Source organism: Typopeltis vanoorti, chromosome 12 (genome assembly GCF_054136105.1).
Source record: "Typopeltis vanoorti isolate ZY-2024b chromosome 12, IOZ_Tvanoo_1.0, whole genome shotgun sequence".
Lineage (NCBI taxonomy): Eukaryota > Metazoa > Arthropoda > Arachnida > Uropygi > Thelyphonidae > Typopeltis > Typopeltis vanoorti.
Window position 1 is genome coordinate 12,693,218 of NC_143560.1, and position 24,743 is coordinate 12,717,960.

A 24,743-nucleotide genomic window follows, 5' to 3' on the forward strand; every position below is an offset into this window, starting at 1 on the left:
TACTCAAAGCTCTTTTAATGAAGGAATTCTTATATCCATTAGATAAAAAGGAGGAAATAATATATTGCAGTTCTTTCTGTAATAGTTCATCTGAAGAACAAAAGGAGTGAGCCCGATGACCCAGTGTTTTAATAGTTCCTGCCTTTTGACTGGAATGATGATGAGATTCAGCATGAATATAATGGCCTATATGAGTCTTCTTCTATATACTGAGAAATGTAGGTTACTATCTGGTTGGCAAAGAATTACAAGATCTAAAAAGGCTAACTGCTTATTTACTTCTACTTCTAGGGTGAACTGGATCCTTGGATGAAGAGCATTTAATTTAGAGAGAAACTGTTTGTAATTCATCAGAAGAGCCATTCCAGATAGCCAAAATGTCATCTACATATCTGAACCAATATTATATTATTTCTTTTTTCTTATATTCTGACTTACCTTGTCATCACTATTCTTCTTACCAACATCAATGCTTTCCTGCTTCTTCTTGTTCAGATTATTTTTCTTATCCTGTCTAAGTTTCTTTAAATATTTAAAATACTGAATAAAAGAATAAATTTAATTGATTCTCTTTATGATTTTATTTTGCTCTTGAACAGTATTCTAATGAGTAAAAGAAAGAAATGCTACATGTAAATTTCCATAACACCCAAATAACTACTAAGTTATTCTTCTGAAACAAGACTATTTTTATTTCCATGGCGACGTTCCCAAACCATGCGATGCTTTTGTTTCATATAAGCATCTTTTACAGTTCCATGTGCACCAAGATCTCCATCTAAAAAGAAAAAAAAAAATTTAATGCCATTCAAGAAGTTCTTTAGATGATTTCAGAAAAATAGCCTAAGGATAACTCATTATTATTATTATTATCATTATTATTATTAGACATCTCCAGGGAGGGCACCTGCTCTACAACTCTGCCTCTGCCACTCAATCCACCAACTGACCACAACTACACCAATGCTATCTAGTCCCGACCGCCACCACTAGTATTTCCAAAGACAATCAACAAACATTCGTGCTCACAGTGGGATTCGAACTGGCAGCCTTTTGGCTGGAGAGTAGTTAAGTGTATCCGATAGCGTATTATGACACACCTTGTTATAATACAGATTTTCCTTACAGTGCAATTATAGTCTCTAGTGTAAAACAATTTGAATTTACTGCAATAGAAAACATGAAAGAGAGAATTACTGTATATAGTTTATTAACTGTGTGTGTTCTTCTTGACCAGGTTGCCTGTTTTGCAAGATGAAAAAAACTCAAGTTTCAGGAGGAAGGGCTCTGCTATCTCAGTATGAGTCCAACTTTCAGATGAAAAGAACGAAAAACGTTCTGAGTTTGGAACTAAAGCAGTGGTGAACAGCCCCTGCATGTAAATTATAAGAAATTACATTCTTGTTTTTTTACATTCTTAAATTACAAATTGCATTCTCTGTCCAAGCATAAGCAAACAAAGTTTGCATGTGAAGTAGCATCATGACTAAAGTTAATTGTGTTTAGAGGGCTGTTGACTTCACATCGACTGCCTTAGTATCCTACAATGCAACATATACTCCCTTTTGGATGTGTATAAGAGGCACTGCCCAGACTGATTTTGACCTTTATTGAGGTCTTCTTAGTGACAGCTAGACCCAGGAAGATACAATGCTAAATGAATGAAATAATATATTTCTTGTCTATTATAATTTAATTGATAACCAAGCAAAAAAACCTTCTACATCCAATGAAGGTGTTTTAACAGATTCAGAAGAGAGTGGGGAAATTACCAATTCTGATGAAGAGTGACTATGGAAATATTTATATAAAATGCAAGCAATAGAAACTTAATGTTTGAATGAAAGAGAGCCATGATTAGTGAGAGAGAGAATAATTAATCAACTCAAACATTGTCTTCTGCAATGAGATATTTTTAGGGAGCTCTTAGAGACATCACTTCAAACGTGAGAACAGTACTCAATGGCTAACTGATTTTGTGAAAGTTAAGAGTTGACAAGTAAAATAACATCTTGAGCAAAAGAGAAATCCCAATCGTTTGCATATCGAGAAGGCAGTATTCATAATATATTTATATGAAGAAAGACTGAAGGTTAGCTATCCCAAGAAAAGAAATCTCATGGTTTAGAGTGATTTGGGTGTTGTTGTTGTTGAAAAGTAAAAATGGAAGATATCCTTTTTGGCAAGAAATAAGGGTTTTATAAAGCACTGAAATGTTAATTTTAATGCTTTCAGGTTATCAGAACTCCCCTAGGGAAGAATGGCTTAGAGATCAGGACCAGAATTTATGATTGCAGAAGGAGATATTATGGAGACTTTGCTGATTTGTAGCTGCAGGGTTAATCAAATGAGAAAGAGTGCAATATACTGTCATCAGCAAAACTGTGGATTGGATTTAGAAAGTATTTTTACCTTGGGTATAATTATGTTAAAGATACCAAGCAATTTTAAACCTGGTTTTACTCCATTTTTCCCAAGTAAGCAAACAGACAAAAATGTCAAGTTTGCGCCTGCAAGTGATGCAAGACTAGCTGATCCTACAGGTAGTGCAAGACCAAGGCAACTCGTGGTAGAGGTGGAACAAGCTCCGATCACTAATCTTAATATTTACCCTTAATGCCAAAACACATCTCCAAGAAGGGGATGTATGATGTTTTGTATTAAAGGCAAGGGGCCACTACCCAGACCGGTTTCGACCTTTTTTGAGGCCTCATCAGTGGGAGCTAGGCTAGAAATACCAAGATTTACCAAGATTTACAATACCAAGAAATACCAAGATTTCTAGCCTAGCTCCCACTGATGAGGCCTCAAAAAAGATCGAAACCGGTCTGGGTAGTGGCCCCTTGCCTTTAATACAAAACATCATACATCCCCTTCTTGGAGATGTGTTTTGGCATTAAGGGTAAATATTAAGATTAGTGATCGGAGCTTGTTCCACCTCTACCACGAGTTGCCTTGGTCTTGCACTACCTGTAGGATCAGCTAGTCTTGCATCACTTGCAGGCGCAAACTTGACATTTTTGTCTGTCTGCTTACTTGGGAAAAATGGAGTAAAACCAGGTTTAAAATTGTGGATTGGATTTGCAGCAGCTTACAGAAAGAGTAAGTAAAAGAACAGAACCCTTTGTGCAACCTCAATAATCACAAAGTTTGAGAATGCAGAGCTATCCACCATCACACAATGGTAGATAGGTCTAAGGTCTGACACCAACTAACGTCTGAAATAGGCCTTAGAAATTCTCCAAATCCACAATATCCAAAGATCTTTCCATTGACTGATGGTGGTTGAATTCATAATGACAACTATGAGGATGGTCTGAAAAGTTCTCAGCCTAACAATGAAAAAACGAATTTATAATATCAAAATTATTTTCATTTTGCAACATAATCTCTATTAAGAATAATACATTTATTCCAGCAGTGCTCCAGTACCATTATCTTGTACCTGTAGTGGTTCTCAGTAAGATCTGCAAAATATCCCTCTACAGCTGCAATCACCTCTTCATTTGAAGAAAAACTCTGACCAGTGAGGAAGAGTTTTAGTATTAGGAAGAGATAGAAGTCAGAGGGAGCCAAATCTGGGGAATAAGATGGATGTTCCAACAATTCATAGTGCAGATCCCTTAATTTTCCCATTGCCAAAACACCTTTGTGGGCAGGTGCACTGTGTTGATGAAAGATGATTTTTTTCTTCTGTAAACCGGGTGCTTTCTCACGAATTTTTTTCCATCTAGTTTAGTTAAAAGATTGGAATAATATTCCCTAGTTATTGTTTTAGCTTTTTCAAGATAATTAATAAACAAAATGCCTTTAGCATCCCAAAACATGTTTCGGATGGTGGACTAAAACCAACCTAAAATTTTTTGATGCTATCCAGAGATGATCCCACCCTCCTTAATTCACTTCAACCACTATTCACAGTCACATAACAAGTTTCAGCTGTTTCTTTTAGAGATACGTCTATGGATACTTATCCACTGAATTAGCACATATCATTCCACTGTTTTCTGTGGGGTCTGCAGAAACAAAAGCAACAGCTGCTGAATATCTCTTTTAAGTTCAAATGCAAAGAAGAATGCTTCTCCTATGCCACTGTTATTCCATCTCTGCCATCTAGACTAACCATCCTCATGAGGTGTCCCCCCCCTACAACCGCCCAATGCTTTAACAAAGATGTATTATAGATTTTTTTCCCCTCTCTCATGAATGAGATCGATATTATTATTATTATTAGACACCTCTAGGGAGTCCAAAGACTCATCTAGGTAGGGCACCTGCTCTACAACTCTGTCTCCACCACTCAATCCCCCAACTGACCGCAACTACACCAACGCCATCTACTGCCGACCACCACCACCTCTAGTATTTCCAAACAAAATCAAAACATCCGTGCTTACGGTGGGATTAGAACCCACAGCCTTTTGACTGGAGAGCAGATCCGCTAACCACTCAGCCAGCAAGTCTGGCCACGTAAAAAAGTTAATCCTTTTTATCGACTACTTTTTGGTCCATGTATCTTTTTGTAGTTTACATTCTGTGTGTGATTTGTAGTGTCTCTATCTAGGTTTGCAGATCAGATTTTTGAATGTTCTGGTTATGCTATTCATCACTGGAGTATACATCACCAAAACTTGATAGATGTAATACTAATACACCATAATGAAAGAAACAAACAGATAAGTTGTTGAGTGACCACTTTGCAAGTCTATCACCCAGATGAAGATACTGTTGCAATGAATGTGACAGGAACTGATGTGAGAATAGAAGTTGATGAACTGGAAGTACTTAGGATACTGCAGCATCACCATACAAATATAGCCATGAGATAGATGGTCAACTAATACTGTAGCTATATCAATTCTGTGTATTACAAAAATGTGCAAAAGAACTGGCATGTCTCTGACTAGACTGTAAACTTTAGCTTCAGTTCTGGTAATGTTACGAGAGAGTACATGGAGGACAAAACCATTCCAATGCATAAAGGAGACTCCAAGACTTGGTAGCAAATTACTGACATATCAGTATCTCAATAGTGGTGATAGAGTTACTGGAGTAGTTAGAAAGGCAAAATTCAGGAACAGATGGATAAGAATATGACACTCTATGGGGCTAGCATGGTTTTGTGAAGGGTAGATCATGCCTTAGTAATTTATTCACTTTTATAAGTTTTTATAAAAGTGAATAAATTACTAAGCTGTAGAATAAGAATTTAATATGTATATTCCTTTAAAGGCTGTATAACTGAGAGGAAACCTCTCAGTTATATAGCCTTTAAAAGAATACAGAGAACCGACCAGGGCTTCTGACCAAATGTCCAATCCTCACTTTCTCGCTGTGCACCCTGTTGGGTATCTACCTGGATACTGAAAGAACGAGGATGGGCTGGAAATTTGTGATTTAGCCGACCAAATTGTATTCTTATTGGCTTAAACCAATATACAAAATGATGGTACAACATGACAAAATTTCATGATAGCTGAGACGTCGCCTGGTTAAACAAGGCCCCCGTTGTTTTTGCCAGGGAACCAGGTTGAACAGTGAAAAGTCAGCTACTGGAACAAATCTGAAGACACCCCAACTCAACATCACCAGAGTTAAAGATCGGTACTATCAACATAAGAAGCCTGAATGGCAAAGAAATAGAGCTAGCTGAGGAATTTGATAAGTATCAGATCGACATAATAGGGGTGACTGAAACAAAAAAGATAAAAACTGGTGAGATCTTTCTGAGCAATAAATACAAAATGTTATATTCAGGCAATGACAATCAAGGAAAAGAAGGAGTAGCCATAGTATTTAACACTAAACACGAGGTTAATCTTCTTGAATGGCAGGCAGTCTCAAGTAGAGCGATGTGGGAAAATATCAGAATGGGGAATTGGAGAATGAGACTTATTTGTGCCTGTGGTCCCACAGAAGGTTCTATTAAGATAGAAGTGGAGGAATTTTTTGATGCGTTAGAGAAAGCAACTGACACAACGAAAAAGGAAAAGTTGGTCCTTGTTGGGGATCTAAATAGCAGAGTAGGAAATGACTGTCAGATATACAAAAATATTTTGGGAAAATTTGGAGAAAAGAGCAAACCTAATAATAATGGCAAATACCTGTTGGATTTCTGCTCAGGACGACATTGACTGGTTATTACTAATACCATGTTCCAACATAAAAATGTGCACAAATTCACATGGAGAGAAGAAGCAAGGAATAAGAAAAGTTTCACTGACTATGTTATTGTTGATAATGATGTTTCCTCCCTGGTTCAGGACACCAAAGTGTACAGAGGATTTGAAATTGGACTTGATCACTATTTAGTCTTGAGCAGGATAAAACTGAATTTCATATTGAAAAGAATAACATGTAAGAAAGTTTTAAAATGAATAAAAGTTGAGCCGCTCTCAGATGTGAACTGTAGACTAAAATACACAAAGATTATTGAAGAAAGATCGAGATTCAGTGGCAAGCCTTGAAGAAAACCTCGAGTGAGTTCAGCCAGAGAGGCATGTTGCGAGGTTGTCTTTAAGGATAGAAAAATCGTAACTCCATGGTGGATACAGGAAGTTAAAGAGGCACTAAAGGAAGAGAAGAAAGCACATCAAAATTTCCTGGCAAATAAGTCAGCTTGTGCTCTTAGACAGACAAATGTAAGAAAGCTAAACACTGTGTAAAACTAGTTAAACAAAAGTCATGGGAGGACTTTGGCAAGAACATAGAAAATAAATATCAAGAAGGTGGCAAAATATTCTGCAGGTTGTTGAAGAAACTTAGAAATGGAGGAAAGAGTGCTGTAAGAGGAGTTAGAGATGATAAAGGTGACATGAAAAAATGGAGATAAAGATATCCTTGAAGTATGGAGTAATTACTTAGAAAAATTGCTAAATGAAACAAGCAGTGATAGCACGGTGGAAAAAAACACTCAACAGGCGTACAGTCAGGAATACATATGCATACTTGAAGTAGAAAAAAGCCATCAAAAGCTTAAAATGTGTAAAGGCAGCAGAAGTAGATGATATTTGACCAGAAATGCTGAAGTATGGTGGTATGAAAGTCTTACAATGGCTGCACTGCATAGTTCGGAAAGCCTGGACAGAGGGATGAATTCCCGATGATTTGAGTAGAGCTCTCATTGTACCCATATATAAAAATAGAAATAAAACTGAATGTGAGAGTTACAGAGGTATTTCCCTACTGAGTGTTCCTGGCAAGATTTATGCAAGCATACTTGAGAAACGGTTGAGAAGAATTGTGGAAGAAAAGCTTGGTGAAGAACAAGCTGGATTCAGGCCAAATAGAGGCTGTCAGATCTCCACTTTATGACAAATAGTTGAGAAAGCATGGGAATATTACAAAAATCTGTATTTAAGTTTTGTCAATCTGGAAAAGGCATATGACAAGGTGCCAAGAGAGAAGCTATTCAATACGCTACAGTTATATGGTGTCATTGAGGCATTATATCAAACAATATTTAGTCTTTATTTGAGTTGTAAGTCAGCAGTTAGAATTGAAGGAAGTACAGGAAGATGGTTTAATGTTAAATCTGGTGTGAGACAAGATGTACATTATCCCCTCTGTTATTCATTATCTATATGGATCATATTATGAAGGAAAGTAGTATTAAACATGATATCAGAACTGGAGATGTTAATGTCAGCTCTTTGCATTATGCGGACGATGTTATACTTCTAAATAAATCCGCAACAAGTTTGCAAGATTCCCTGACTAAATTGAATAACTGTTGTAATAGATATGGTATGAAGGTTAGCAATAAAAAGACAAAGACAATGAAAATAGGTAGAATCGTTGAAAATGTCAACAGCGTTGTGAACGGAGAACCTGTGGAACAAGTAAAACATTTCAGCTACTTAAGCACTATTTTTAGTGAAGATGGTAAATTAAATATGGAAATAGACAACAGAATCAACAAAGCTGGTATGGTAGGAGGCCAACTGAATAAATTTATTTGGAATAAGAGAGAAAATTAGTCAGAACACTAAATTAGCTGTATACCAAACAGTGTTCAAACCAGTTATAACTTATGGATCTGAGAGCTGGGTCAGAAGTAAAACACTCGACGAAAGACTAGAGACTGCAGATATGAGAGTCCCGAGAAAGATTATAGGCGTGAACAGATGACATCAATGGCAATATCATATTAAAAACAAGGATATTAGGAAAGAACTTGACATTGTCAGCATCCAGGAATGCATTAGCAGGGCAAATCTCAGGTGGTATGGTCACTTAAACAGAATGGGAGAGGAAAGATTAGCAAAACAAGTGTTCTTTGCCAGGTAGGCAGGAAAACGACTCAGAAGAAGACCAAGATATAGGTGGATTGATATGGTACAAAGTGCCTTAGACGATAGAAATATAAGATCTGATAATGTTGGAGTCTTGACAAGTAACAGACTTATTTGGAGGAAAATTGTAGATAGGAAGTTAGTAATGATGTAAATTTTTCATGTAGTACTATCATATCCTGTACACCCCTTCAGGGTACATGTCAGGAATTTGAACGATGATGATCTATGATATAGGAAATGATCTGAAGGAAAATACCACGTTCTTTGCTGATGATGCAAAAATGGGTGTGTAATATTTAATCAACGAGATGTACAGGAGGTGAGAAAAAGATAAGGGATACCAGTTTCATGTGGTAAAATTTACAATGTCAGTAAAGTTATATATTTTGGGATGAAAAGATTACAAGCTTTGTACTACACTGATGTACAAGTACTCCAAAAAACTGATGAAGTTCAAAGGGGTAGTTCACAGAACTACTTAGTTATATTCCCTCACCTCATAGTATATCTATTTTTGGCAAACCATAGCCATATGAAATTATTGCGTGCATATAAATTACAGGTATAACCCCCCCCTTTCTACTTTCACATTAATGGCAGTGACATATAATAACTCTCAACATGTAATTTGCTTACTTCTCACCACACTCAGGATATCATAAAAAATTATGTCTTGATAAGTAGATGCACTAAATATGCTGAAAGATTCACCAAAAAATTTTGCAGATTTCTTCATTTTCAAAAGGCTGTCTAGGATGAAGGGATGAAAAGAACAGAATGTCACCAATTATTTCACTATAAAATTTAAATTTTCTTTATTTAGTTACACAATCTTTTATAACTTCAAATTCAAAACATTTTTAATTTTTTTTTACAAATGTTGAGGCAATTTTTTTTAAAATAGAGGAGAGGCTTCAATCAAGGATGATTTTGGGCATACATATTCCAATATATTATTAATTATAATAATATACTAAATTAAAAGGGGAACTTATATATTTTATTTATCATATTCTAAATTATAATAGGAGGAATGATGAGAATATGAGTGTAAGAGCAATAATGCTATGTAACTGTGCTAATGATTGGAATGGGCATTATTGCGGAAATGATTACAAGGACAGAATGAGCTTGGCTGTGTGTTCATCTGGTTTGGACCCATCAAACATGCAAAGATGTCGACATGTGTAAGGCACTAGAGAAGAATAAAGATCTGCAAGTTGTCCAACTGTGTCATGCAAACTGCACACAAGAGTATACAAAAGAAAATGCAGGTAGATTATTATATGTCTATATATGAATGCTAGGAGTATCAGAAACAAAGAGGTAGAATTTGTTGCCTACATCAACATGTTGGGACCTCAGATTGTAGACACTAGTGACACCTGGCTATCAGAATCAGACATACTAACTGGTACTGAGTATAAAGGGCGCAGTATTTTTAGGAAGGATAGACAGGATAGGAGAAGAGGGGGCGTGCTACTAATGATATTGGACGACTTGAATCCACTTAGCGTTGAGACCTATTATTGCAATACTATTAATGGTATTTCATGTGGCAGTGAATTTGAAGCCATCTGGTGTGAGATGGAATCTAACAAGATCAATTACATAGTGGGGTTTTGTTACAGACCTAGTGATGAAGAAATGCATCACCAAGTGCGAAAACAGTAATCATAACAGGAGACTTTAATTATCCAAATATTGATTGGGTAGCAGTAAATTCTTGTGAGAAGAATGAAACTGAATTTAATGAGCTGCTGCGAGACAACTTCCTCAAACAGCATGTGACAGAAGAACTCGAGGTTAGATTTCATTATAGTGTCAGAGGGTGTTACATTTAAAGACGTAACTATTCCGCCTCTGGTTGGTGACAATGGTCATGCGGTACTCACTTGGGAAGTGACTAAGTTTATGAATGTTTAATTCAGAAAAGGTTATGGCCTGAACTATAAAACAGGAAATTATGACCAACTGAGGAGTATACTGCGTTCAGCAGAATGGTATCGGTTGCTGGATGGGAAGAATATCTAAGGGAAGCATTTAAAAATTACTTAAATGATGCAATATCAGAATATGTCCAAAGAGTTCAAAAAATAAATAGGGTAGGAGTTAAAAGGATGTGTAATCTTATTAAGCAAGAGATTCATAAGAAACAGATGATGCAGAAAAAATACTGTGCACATAATAATGATGTCTGTTATGAAAATTATAAGCAGCACACTAAAATAGTCATGACTATTGTATGGAAAGCTAAGTCTGAGCATGAAAAGAAACTGGCTCTGCAAGCTAAAGACAACCCACAAGAATTCTATCGATATGCCGCAAGTAAAAGAAAGAATGAATACGAAAGAATAACTTCTGAATGCAGATGGTGTGAGGGTTACAGATGCAGAAGAGGTTGTTCAACTAATCAGTGTCTATTTTGCTAAAAGTTATCAACCTGGTGTATGCAATACTGAGTTCACCACTACCTCTTCACTGAATGAAGAAATTCAGGTGTATGAAGAGGAGATATTAAAGCACGCAAACTGAATAAGAATTCAGCAATAGGAACTGATGAGATATCAGCATGGGTGCTAAAAACGAGTTCAGCTGAACTGGCTATATGATTTGAGTCTCAGAACAGGGAAATGGAAAATATGTATGGTAATCCTATTGCACAAGGATGGTGCAAAGACCGATGTATCCAACTATCGACCAATCAGTATCTCAGAAGTGGTGGAGATTTTGGAAAAATTGGTTAGATTTGCATTCAGAAATGGGTCGACATTGAATCTCTACTTTGCAATGCACAACATGGGTTTACTAAGGGAAGATCGTGTTTTAGCAACTTGCTCACATTCTATAATAATGTTATCACTGAACTAGACAAGGGGAATGGATACCATGATACTTTTAGAATTTGCTAAGGCTTTTGACAGAATACAGCATGGCTGTTGTATAAATTGGAGAATATGGGTTTGGATTATAAAATGTTAGAATGGATAAGAGGATGGCTGACTGCTAGATATCAAAAAGTGGTATATGGGAGATGTGAGTCCGCAAGATTTAAGGTAACTAGTGGTGTAACACAAGGATCAGTCGTTGGTCCACTGTTATTCAATCTGTACATTGATGATATTGGGAAGGATTTGATAGGTGACATACAACTATTTGCTGATGATGCAAAGATAGGTAGGTAGGGTAATTAGGAATGCTGCTGATATGCAGTACTTGCAGAATGATTTGAATAGGCTGGAATTGTGGGCATGGGAAAATGGATGTCAGTTCCATGTCAGTAAATGCAGTCATGCACTTTAGCATAATTAGACGAGAAAAAACTGATCAGGGTAGAGATCTTGGAGCATTAGTAGATAGCAAGTTGAAGTTCAGGGACCATGTAGCAAAGATTGCAAATACAACTCAAAAGATAATTGCAATGCTGAAACAAACTTTCACATGTAAAGATAAGGATGTCATTTTGCCTCTATACCTTCAATTCACTTCTAAGACTTCACTTGGACTATTGTCTCAAGTCTGGTCTCTGGGTTTCTATTGTGATTCTGATACAGTGGAGAGAATGCAAAGGAGAGTGTTAAAAATGGTATCAGGATTGTGGAATACTGATTATGAAGACAGATTGAGAATTTGTAGACTGCAGACACTAGGAAACAGGAGAAAAAAAAAAACGTAATATGATTGATACAGGATTTCAGTTGATGGAATTTTTCATTTTATGGAGATTGGGGAAAGAACAAGAGGGCATCCTTGGAAGCTGAGAATGAATGCTGCTAAGAAGAAGATGAGGGCTAGATTTTTCTCTCACAGGGTGGTGCATGATTGGATCGCCACTGGAGGTTGGGTTTGTGCAGGAAGTGTGAATGTATTCAAGAATAAGTATGTGGCCTCGCTTCATGAGTCCCTAACTTTCTGGAGGTCTCGCTTTAATAATAATAATATGTACAGTGGAACTTCGGTTGTCGAACATAATTTGTTCCTAAAGGCTGTTTGAGAACCGATTTGTTTGAAAACTGAAACCATTTTCCATAAGAATTAATGTAAAATGGATTAATCCATTCCCAAAACCCAGATGATTGTTTATTTAAATCTTCATAACAGTACAGTGGTACCTTGCTAATCCAAACCTTCCAGTAATCCGAACTGTGGTTTGAAAGAAAAAAAAAGTTTTATTTATTACGTATTGAATGATATAATCACGTAATCACAAGAAAGATATTTACTTAACCAAATATTTCGGTCTGGAAATAGCATACCATCTTCAGTGGTATTACAAGAACAGTTTAAAAAAATACAAGCAAAATACTAACAATAGATCGTTAAAATTAGAACACGCCGCATGATGTTATATCACTAAGTATGAAACGGAATATTTTGAAGTAGAAACATGATTGAATTTGCTATTAAAAAAATAAAAATAAAATAAAATTAATGAGTAATCTTGATTAGACTTTCCCAGATTTTTGATATAGATATACAGTCATTACGATTCAGGTTGGGGCGATGGAGCAAGGCCTCCACGCTTTCCTTGAACAAGCATTAGAACCTATAACGGGATCTATGTAAGAGGCGAGTCCTGGACCAAAGGATGCTGTGGTTCGGATGCTTATTCAAGGAAAGTGTGGAGGCCTTGCTCCATCGCCCCAACCTGAATCGTAATGACTGTATATCTATATCAAAAATCTGGGAAAGTCTAATCAAGATTACTCATTAATTTTTTTTTTTTTTTAAATAGCAAATTCAATCATGTTTCTACTTCAAAATATTCTGTTTCATACTTAGTGATATAACATCACGCGGCGTGTTCTAATTTTAACGATCTAATGTTAGTATTCTAGCTTGTATTTTTTTAAACTGTTCTTGTAATATCACTGAAGATGATCTGCTACTTCCAGACTGAAATATTTGGTTAAATAATATCTTTCTTGTGATTACGTGATTATATCATTCAGTCTTATGTCGCAAGTATCCTTGAAACAACAAATTATTACGTATTGTTATTTTGTATACTATTATTTTTATTTAATAATTATTATTTTAACTATTATTATTATTATTTGTTTTATTATTATCACAATACAGTATAACTATGGTGATACACAAAAAGAGGAAATTCAAAACATGCATAATTTGGTTAAAAATATGACCATCTGATTTGATTTAGAATTCACTTTCAGTTCTACTGTAATCCAGATGTCGAAATTTCACAAACAGAAGTTACGGAATGGATTACAGTAGAACTGAAAGTGAATTCTAAATCAAATCAGATGCTGAAATTATAAATATGACGCTACAGAATGAATTAGAAGATGATGATGACGATAAAGAACTTGAAGAAAAAAAAGTAAAACATGAAGAGGCAGTTGACAGTTTTAATGTGTGTATAGAATGGGCTAAGCAAAATGATACGCCATTCCACAAAATTTTATTGCTAATGCAGCTCCGAGCGAAAAAAGTTTAGCTTTTTTCAGCAAAAGAAAATAAGTGACTTTTTTTACAAAGAAATAAAAAAAACCTTTTTTTTGTGTTGTGTACAAGAAAGTGATATTTTTTACACAAATTAAGTTATGTACTGAACCATGCAATTTTATTAAATCAGAATCCTCAACAATACAGGTACATTGACAACTAAATTTATTACTAAAATAAACTTGTGTACTGTATTATTTTTAAGTTTTACATTACAGTAGCTTTTTTTTCTTCTATCAGTTGCTTCATTTATTTACAGAATTAAATTGATGTACCATTAGAATCTGATTATTTTTGTCTTGAACGCTAGTTATTGTTGTCTCTTGGGGGAAAATTCGCTAATCTGAATGAGTGCGGTTTTTATTAGTTTGGATTAGAGAGATACCACTGTACTTTATGCATAAAACTGTATTCAAAAACAATGAACATAAAATCTTACACAAAAAGAATAAACACAATAAACAGATAAAATAAAGATGAAAGTTTATTATGTTTGATATGATTTTTTTTTTCACCTCTGTTGTGGTTCTAACAACCTTTCTTTTCGCTTTGCTGCTATACCATCCTTCTTTGGCCCCATGGTGGCTTAATTAATAATGATTAATGAAAAAACAACAAAACACAAAGAAGATCAAGAAAGGCACTGCTAATTCGAGCAGGTGTCGGCACTGAGCGGAGGCTGCCACATAACTGACGCTCTCCTGTCTTACATCTTAGGCCACGGAGCATGTGGTTGCCAGTTTGCCTGTTCGGAAACCGAGATTCTGTTCGGAAAATATGTTTTCGGGAACCAATTTGTTCGAGATGCGAGTCGTTCGACAACCGAGGTTCCGCTGTATACATAAAACACACACACACATAAAAAAATCAGACTTCTGGATTCAACCTAGGGCCTACATGTAAGAAAAGTACAAAATGGGGGAAAAAGAGTATCAGAATGCCTAAAACAGGTGACTGCCATCTTGAAAAACATTAGTTTATCTGAAAATGAAAATAAGATATTAAAAAGTAAACACTTTTATCATTAAAATGGCAAAATCAAGAAATTGGATAACCTAAAAATAAGCTGTGATTAATGTATATTATTTCTAAGAAAACTCCCATGTTAATCCTCTTAATAAACTATTATAATTATGGCTATTTGGCCTGCTTCAGTTTAGGAGTGCCCCTGTTTAAATGTCATTGGCCATTTACTCATGGATTCTTAGGGCATTGTAGATGTACATATAGATGTACATCTACAATGCCCTAAGAATCCATGAGTAAATAGCCAATGACATTTAAACAGGGGCACTCCTAAACTGAAGCAGGCCAAATAGCCGTAATTATAATAGCTGTGATTAATTTTAAAACCCTCTGAATTTGTGAAAACTCTGTGGATCCCCTCAAACAAAAATCGCCAGCCACCATAATTAATAGGTTTAATAGAATAATTTAATAGAAAATTATAAAGAAATATTTTCTTCCCTCTGAAGGATGGGTAACCAAATAACTTTCATTTATCAAATTCAGTCTCCAAATGATTTCACTTAGATGGCCCTGAATGTAGTGTGTCCTTAGGATACCTTTATGTAATTCAGTGAACTAGCACATGTTGGTACAATGTAACCAGTTCAGACAACCACTAAGGTTTTAAATTTAATTTTTAGAAGGAGAAGGGGGAAATATGCACATAGTATTTAGATAGATATCAAAAGTAAAATGGATACTAATAAAAAATTACAGAATTGTTTATGCAATTCTGTAGTTTTTTTATTGAATTATTTTTGCTGATTAAAGGTTAACAATGACACACTCTTTACAGACAGTATAACATTTAAACATTCTTTAGAAACAGTAACAGCAAAGAAAATGTTAACTCACACTTAATGAACCAATTTTCCATTGCATCATCATAATCATCCATTACTTTCTTGCATTTTACTTTTTCATCTGGTTTTTCATACAGCAAACAATCTGCTTTTCTTTGACGCAAAATTACTAGAATTTCAGATTCTACAGCTCTGTTATTTAAAACATAGAATATTTAATATATTTTATAGTATCAAACTCACAATACATTCATTTTGCCAATTAAAAGGTAAGCAGAAAATAAATTATATATATATATATATATATTGTTTCTTTGGATATAAATTTAATATTGAAAGTTTATTTTTCACTTGGTTAGAATATAATAAATTTAGTTTAATCCTTTATCCAAGTGTGAGCAAACAGAGTTTGCGCCTGAAAGTATCTTCAGGACTGGGGTAAGGTAGTGCAACACCAGGACGACTCCTTGCAAAGGTGGAGCAAGCTACTAACACTCTTATCTCAGTATCTCCCATAATGCAAAACACATCTCCTTGCGGATATGTCTAATGTTATGCATAACATTAGACATATCCGCGAGGAGATGTGTTTTGTTATGCATAACATTAGACATATCTGCACGGAGATGTGTTTTGCATTATGGGAGATACTGAGATAGGAGTGTTAGCAGCGTGCTCCACCTTTGCAAGGAGTCATCCTGGTGTTGCACTACCTTACCCCAGTCCTGAAGATACTTTCAGGCGCAAACTCTGTTTGCTAACACTTGGATAAAGAATTAAACTAACTTTATTATAAATTTAATATCTTACTAAATACCAAATCAGTATATGCCAAAATTATTTTAACTCCCATGCCTATCTCTGAGTATACAATAGTATACAATATACTCAGATAGTTGAGATAAGAGAATGATTTTTTATTTCAACCTTTAATTATTTCTATTCTCACCTCTTTTTAAGTATCTTTCCATTTCTCAAAGAAATGATTCTTTCACAACTAGAAAACAAGTTACATAAAACTCAATAACTTCTTTGAAAATTTAAAGATACCAAGAAATTTTATACTTAGTTTTAATCCTTTTCCCAAGTAAGCAAAACAAAGTTTTGCACGTGAAATATATTCATGTCTGAGCTACTTGTATATAGAGGCTAATGACTTCATATTATTTGCCTTACTGTATCCCATAATTCAAAGCTTTGAGGTTCTGGCTAAGCTGAGAGAACAATTGAGGAAAAAGAGACCCAATCTGTGGAAGAACAATGCTTGAATTCTCCATCAGGACAACACTCCAGCCCACAGGGCACTGCCTATAAAGCAGTATCTAAATGATAAGAAGATCCCAGTGGATCTTCTTATCAGTTGGACCATCCACGTTGCTTGCTGGACTTAGCTCCAAGCGACTTTTACCTTTTTCTAAAGTTGAAATCCGCATTGAAGGGCACCCATTTTCAGTCAGCGGATGAGATAAAGGAGAAAATGGCAGCACTACTGAAGCAGATAACACCTGATGACTTGCAGCACTGCTTCCACCAATGGAAAATTCGTATGCAATGGTGTATAGATAGAGGAGACGAGTATGCTGAAGGGATAACATTAAGTTGTACAATTGTAATAATAAACCACATTTTTGCAACGAGTCTCGTTATTTAACAGCCACACCTTGTGTATGCGTGTATATATATATGTGTGTAAATAGTTTTACCTTGGGAATAAATGGTAACCCTAATATATATATATATATATATATATATATATATCAATTACAATATTAAATATATTGTAAATTTATGCCAGGTGAATTTACGAATTTTCCATTGTTTGGCAATCAGGAAAGTGACACTGACACTAGCTGTGTCAGTGTCACCTTCCTGATTCAGAGTGACTAATGTAAAGGGTGTAGGAAGTTTTTTCAATTGGTTATACTATAAATTAAAGATGCCAAAAAATTATATTCTTGGTTTAATCCTTTATCCAAGCATAAGCAAACAAAGTTTGCCCCTGAAGTATCTTCAGGACTTAGCAACTCGTACATAAAAGCTAAGGATTAAATCAATAATATAATTTCTTGGCATCTTTACTTTATAATGTACAGGATGATCCAAAAGTTGTACACATCACAGTCAAAGATGAGCTGCATCAAAATGTTTCAATTCTAATTATTCGTTTCACCTATAGCTAGCACCCTAGGACTATTGGTCACTATTGCATAATCTATCTGCGTGTTTCGGATACTGGGTGACCATTGTATGGCTTTGTTTATGAGGAAAGTGAAATGGTATTTTCTCCAAGAGCAACGAATTGTTATTATGCCTGTTGTTCTTATGCAAATATCGTGGAGGAGTTTCATCAGAAGTATTGCGACTCTGTTGTTTCTCAAAATTCGACAATTATGAGATTAACCAAACACTTTTGGGAAACTGGATCAGTTGCAGACAAACAGCAGAATGGAAAACCTTCCATTTTGACTGAGGCTAAGTGAGTGTAATACACAACATGTTGCAACGTTCACCTTCAAATAGTCTTAGAAAACTTTCTGTGCAGGTAAGTATGTCATATGGCAGTACTTGGAAAGCCAATAAACAATTAAATCTTCATCCATACTGTGTTCACTCTGTTCAGGAATTGAAGCCATTGGATAAGGAAAAATGTGTTGTGTACTTAGGTTTTCAATCATTTGTTGAAGAAAATGGAGTTCATTGTCCAACTCATGTTTTCCTCAGTGACAAAGTTTAGCTATTGTCCACTTGGGTGGATACATCAATAACCAACTCCACTGGTGGATCCACCTAAATGGATACATCAGTGGAGTTGGCTATTGATAACAGAATTTGGTCATCAGAAGGGGTGCTTAAGGGTCAAGCTGGATAGCTGGGAGGCGACCTCCACATGGCCTTTTTGGGAATGACTGACCAGGGCTTCTGATCTGATGTCTAATCCTTGCCTTCTTGTGGTGCACCCTGTTGGATATTTACCTGGATACTGAGCAAACAAGGATGGGATGGCAATTTGGGATTTAGCCAACTAAATTGTGTTCTTATCAGCTTAAATCATAACTCAAAATGATGGTACAACATGATGGAATTTCATGCTGGCTTTGGGGATCACTCAGTTAACAAGGCCCTGTTGCTTTTGCAGGAAACCAGGGCAAACAGCGAAAAGTTAGCTACTGGAACAAATCTCAACTCAAGGTAACTCTTCATGTAGTACTAACATAAGATCTGGTACACCCCCCCCTTCCCCCAAAGGGTATATGTCAGGAATTTGATGATGATGGGTTCTAAGCTTTGTTTGTAGCACTAATAAATTAGATCACTAATTTAGTTCTATAAAATGTCACTAATATATTGATTAATATTAGTGACTGTATAATAAGTAATGCATATTAATTTTGATTAATTCTTTCTGTTTGTATATGGAGGTGACCAAGTTGGCTGACTACCAAAATTTTCAATTTATTTTTGATTTTAATAATACAGACTGCAAATATTTAGTTTATTATGAAGATTTCAGGTAAGCGATATTAATTTAAGCTAATTTAACATTTTGAAATTTAAACTAATTCTGGATTTTCATTTTTATAATTTTATACTCTTCTAGTTCTTTCCATTGTTTCCAATTATTGTTTGCATTTGTACTTTATATTATTAATTTGTGTGCTTTTTATATGGTTCTCCCATCAATTATCTCTTTCGTGTTCTGTTGTCAATGTGCAATCTTCCTGCCATTTCCTTTGTTTTGTTTTCTGTGATTTCATTTGTCACATTTCTTTCAATTTCTTTTAAGTATTTTGTAATTTCTTTAAGGGTTTTCATGGTTTTTGTTCTATCATGGGAAACAGAGGAAATTGTGAGCTATAAAACAAATGAAATCATGGAAAATCTGTTACATTTTCCATGATTTCATTTGTTTTATAGCTCACAATTTCCTCTGTTTCCCATGATTTATTTAATTTCTCCCAACTTTATCTTTTCTATTTCTGGCAATTTCTTCTGTTCTGTTTCCTGCAATTGCTTTTGTTTCATGGGAATAGAGTGCAAATGGTTAGTATTTTTATCCTAAATTCACTATAGCAAACCTTGCATCATAACAAGCTATGTCTCTGGTCCCTAGGGATTTGTTAGTGATTGTCTGTGGTATATAATCCTTTTAGAAGTTTGTAGGTCTCTATCATATCACCTCTTGCTACTGTAATCTACATCACTTCAAAAACCAGGACACCAGATTTGCACAGAATAATTTAGGTGAGCTCAAAATCAAGGATAAGGATAAGGAATTGTAAGGATAAGGAAGTCATTTTCCTCATAACAGAGGAAAATGACTTCCTTATCCTTACAATTCGATGTTCAGTTCACCAATGCTATTATCCTCTGGGTAGTATTTGCAATGTGTGCTATATGACCTTTGATTTCTGCTTCCTATCTATCAAAACTCTCAGACCCCTAGGCTGATCAGTTTCTTCTGGAATGATCCCACCAATGTGATATGGTGTTGGAGATCTCATCATACCAAATTGCATAACTTTGCTAACATTGAAGTAGCATCCACATTCAGCACATTCAAATCATTCTGTAATTGCTGCATGTACTAGACACATCCCTAATTACTCTATCTTTGCATTATCAGCAAATAGCTGTATGTCTCTTCAAATCCTTCATAGTGTCATTATTGTACAGACTGAATAACAGTGAACCAACACCTATCCCTGATGTCTGCACCACTGGTTACCGTAATTCTTGTAACCTCAAACTCCCACACACAACTTTTTGTTACCTGTCAGTCACAAAGGGGTTCAAAATGTGAATCACGTTTTTGATTATTCATTTTTTTTCAGGTATTCTAAGGAACATTTAGGAAATTAATCACAAAAAAGTTCACAACCCAACAACAAACCAAAATCACTGTTGGTTGTGAACTTCTAAAGCATATTTTTTGTCAAGAAAATAATTTCATGAAGATCTGCACTAGCCATCATGTCCTATATATCTGATGGCTCTCGTCTTACTATGGGGTTACCTGAAGGAAAAGGAGTATGTGAATAAGTTGCAGATAATCCAGCAGCTGAAGGAGGACAATCATGCAGAAATTAGGGTGCTGCAGCCAGAAACATTAACATGGAACATGATGCAGAAAGGGCCCATCTCTGTGAAGCCAAAAATGGAAGGCATTTAGGTGATGTGGTTTTTCATAACTAATAAAAAAAAATCTCAAGGTTCTGTATTTCATTATAACAACAACAAAAAATAAAATAAAATAAAATAAAATAAATAAATAAAACAGTTATTAAAATGTTTAAGCTCCTTTGTGACTATCAGTCACCCTGTATATGCTAATAGTTTATAATACAATCCTAAACCCTGAAACTTATACAACAGCCTTCCATGTTGTATCCTGTCAATAGGCTTAGCAAAGCCGAGTAACATCAGTTTATCCATTCTTGCTGTCTAACTCAACCATAACATTATTATAAAATGTGAGCTAGATACTCAGATATGATCCTTACATGCTGTTCAATGCAAAGTATCAATTCTATCTCTCTCCCTCAACCCATTTCTATATGAAAGCACTCAAACTTTTCCAAAATTTTTACTACAACTCTGGAGATACTGACAAGCCAAAAGTCAGATATATCAGTCTTTACATCACCCTTGTGTAAAGGGATTATCATATATTCTTTCCACTCCTGTAAAATTTTCAATGTGCTGAGACTCAGGTTATGCAGTCAGGTCAAGGGCAAACCAATTCAGCTAAACATTCTTTTTAGCAGCTGTACTGAAATCCCAACAACCCTATATAGCAAAATTCTAATTTGGTTTATACAACAGCTCTAGTATCTTCTTCTCATACACCAGGTTGATAGACCACAACAAAGTGAGGCACTCATTAGTTGAACAATCGCTTCTGCATCTACAACACGTGTATTATCAACATTCAGTAGGCTTATTCTTACAGATTCATTCTTTCTATTCCTTTTATGTTACTGATTTTCTTCATTTTTTTAACCATTTACCACCCGCCATCAAACTAAATGAACTAACTTCTCATCCTTTCTCTTTCCATTTACCTCTGTTCTTTGAAACAGCCTTCTTACTCTTTTTTCCCCAAAGACTGCAATTTTTAGTTATCCAACTATCATTTTAAAAATTATGGACTTTACAACCGTGTTATAAATAACTATTTTAATTTCCCGATGTTTCAACCCATCATCTGGAGTATATACAAATATACAAGGACAAGCTGAGTTACATTTCACAGAGTAAGCTAAAGAAACGATTTCGTCACTGGTTATTCTACTGGCATAACCTCTGGTGGGGAAAAAAAAATACAGATAAAATTGTAAATTAATTAATTATTTAGAAACTACATCAAAGCTAAATTCAATTTAAGATAACATGAGAGAAACATTCTTTCTTATAAATAGTTTTCTTACAGTAACAATAATGTCCTATTTTTAACATTACAATTGTTATATTAGATTTAGGATTCTGGATTATTTTTATAATTAACTCTTAGGGAGAAAGGTTTCATGGATAGAATATGTGCCTTCCATATGCTTGGGATTTTTTAGACCATCATTATTGTTCAGATTGGGGTGGTTGATAAGAATCTCACAGACTTCCTTAAATTTGCATTAGTACCATGTTTTGGTATGATGTAAACCAGCGCTTCCCAAACTGTGGGCCGCAGCCCCCTTGGGGGCCGTAGGTTTTGTTGAGGGGGGCCGTGAAATAATGAAAACAAATTTAAAATGTTTTAAGACTAAGTATATTTTTTTTATTTTAAAAGAAACATATTTAACTTTTATTATTTCTTTTTTGTTATTTTTTATATTTTAATGGAAAAATTTACACATTGGTGTTGGTTCACAAACTTTGCTTCCTGCATATTTCGGCGCTTAACGAATATTAGTAAATATTGCTTATTCATATGTTTCATTTCAAAGCAGTGGTTAATTGTATTTACTTCGAATGCTCTCTGGGGAAGTTCCAAATCTTTCTGTCCCTTTCATAACACGTTCGTAATCAGGGACTGTTGATACTGACTTTATATACATATCAAAACTCATTTTATATTATCACTGTCATCCGAGCTAGTTTTCTGTTACCAATACAAGTTTCGCATATACTTCACACATGAAAAAAAGCTTAAACAAGTTCATGTGGGGATATAGTAACTCGCTTGCAGTGATAAACAACACGCCCTCCCTAATAGCCATTATACTGCAGATGCAATAAAAATAAGTACTTTTATTATGCCAGTGAATAAGGTATGAGGAGTCTGTGTAATATATTTCTCAACAAATAGTGCAATTAGAGACAACTGGGATAAAAACACTAATTAATGAACACATGTCCCCTTATACAGAAACTATGCTGTATAGACTGAAACAAAACCATATGTTGTATGGGCAAACACAGTATCTAACTAAAAACTATTGTTATTAATTAGATGTATGTGAGTTCAATTTCCCAAGGCAGCAATAAAATTCAACCGAACGTGTTAAAATTCGTAAAAGTGTTAAAACTAAGTAATATATATATATATATATATATATATATATATATATATATAATGAATGTTATGGCAGTTTCACATATGGAATTCGGTTGAAGAGAGTTAGCATTTCAACTCAGTTGTCAGCTATGCTTTTATCTTTCGGTTGCGCGATCTTTTGTTAATACCGCACCAATCATATGCACGTTTTAATAAACAGACTGCCTTTGCTGTCTGTTTCGCGTTAGGCTTAATTACCGTAAAAGGAGAAAAGTCACAAAAGTGAAAAATGTTCCTGGTCTGGGGGATTCCCTTATTCAGGTAATATTCACTAATTTCATGTTATCAGTCTGTGGTGTGCCAGTATCGGTAAGTGGTGATATTATTTGATCTATTCTACGTTAAAAAATTTAACCCTGAGATGGATAAGTGACTGATTAAAAATAAAAAAATCCTGCGAACAATCAGAAGAAGCAGAAACAGACTAAAAAAAAAAAAAGGACAGTATTTTACCAGAACAGCCCGCATAGTCTTCAGAACCAAACGGTAAGAGGCAAAAAATGTAATATATGCATTTGATTTTTGCAATATTCGCTGTGTATGTTTTGTATTGAATATAAATACAATAAATATTATAATAATATATCTTTATTACGATTTTTTTTTCGAGGGGGGCCGTGAAATATTTTAATTTTTGCAAAGGGGGCCCTGACATCCAGAAGTTTGGGAAGCACTGATGTAAACAACTGGTGCTTTTCCAGTCAATTCTATGTAAAGTGTTCAGTTCATAATCAGAAAGACCAGCTTCACCATAGGAATTCTGCATCCTGTTTTCCCTATATATGGTAGATTACAGGCGCAATAAATACGTTATACTCCAGGGTGGGCCAGCAGAGGGAGTGGGTCTTTGGATGGGTTGAGTAAGCTTTTTAATTTTGCAGGAGGTTTAAAGGTGGCTTTGAGGTTGTATTTCTATAGTGTTATGTTTATTTTATCTGATGTTCTTTTAATGTAAGGAATGGTTATAGTTTTATCGTGGTCTGGTTTATCTTTGTTTTTTTTATTGAAGTCTTGTAGAGAATTTTGTTAATAGTGTTTTAGCTGTAACCATTTTTTAGAAAAGTACTGCTGATAACTTTAAATTCATCTTTCAGTGCTTGGCCAGTACATATCAGTTTCCAGTAAACAGTGAAGGAAAGGCTGCCAGAAGGAAGACGTGACAAGTGTATCTAGAAATGGAAGTGTGTAATGTTTTTCAATCTCAATTGTGAACTGTATGCGTTTGTGTAGGTGGCTAAGGAAAGTGTCTAGCAGCCATGAGGCCAGATCGCAAAAACATCGTTATTGTATCTAAGCCAGACTTTGAGTTTTAAAGGAGAGGAATCTAGAGCATGTTGCTCAAAATTTTCCATATAAAAGTTAGCAATAGAGAGGATAATGGCGAGCACATGGCTATGCCTTCTTTTTGTAGGTAGAAAGTATTTTGCCATACAAAATAACCAGAACATAATACATGAGCAAAGAGTGGCGTGATATCTGGAGGGAATTTGTTTTATAAATGAAGGATTGTGTCAATGATTGGGACAGTGGGCAGATTGATTTCGTAAACAGGGCAGAGACTTCAAAACTGACTAATAAATCATCTTTTTCTAATGTAAAGTCTTTGATTATGTT

At 35.0% G+C, this 24,743-nt stretch overlaps 1 protein-coding gene across 1 annotated transcript in view; it reads right to left on the minus strand.

Annotated features, from left to right (window-relative positions):
- Positions 1-557: 557 nt before the first annotated feature.
- The window catches only part of ND-PDSW (NADH dehydrogenase (ubiquinone) PDSW subunit), a 65,434-nt gene continuing 41,248 nt past the window's right edge, over positions 558-24,743 (minus strand). The window contains exons 3-4 of the mRNA XM_090401961.1: positions 15,630-15,769; positions 558-778 (exon numbers count right to left, since the gene is read on the minus strand). Of these exons, the coding sequence (XP_090258087.1) occupies positions 666-778; positions 15,630-15,769 (253 nt within the window). The 3' untranslated portion in view covers positions 558-665. The remainder of the gene's footprint in view (positions 779-15,629; positions 15,770-24,743) is intronic.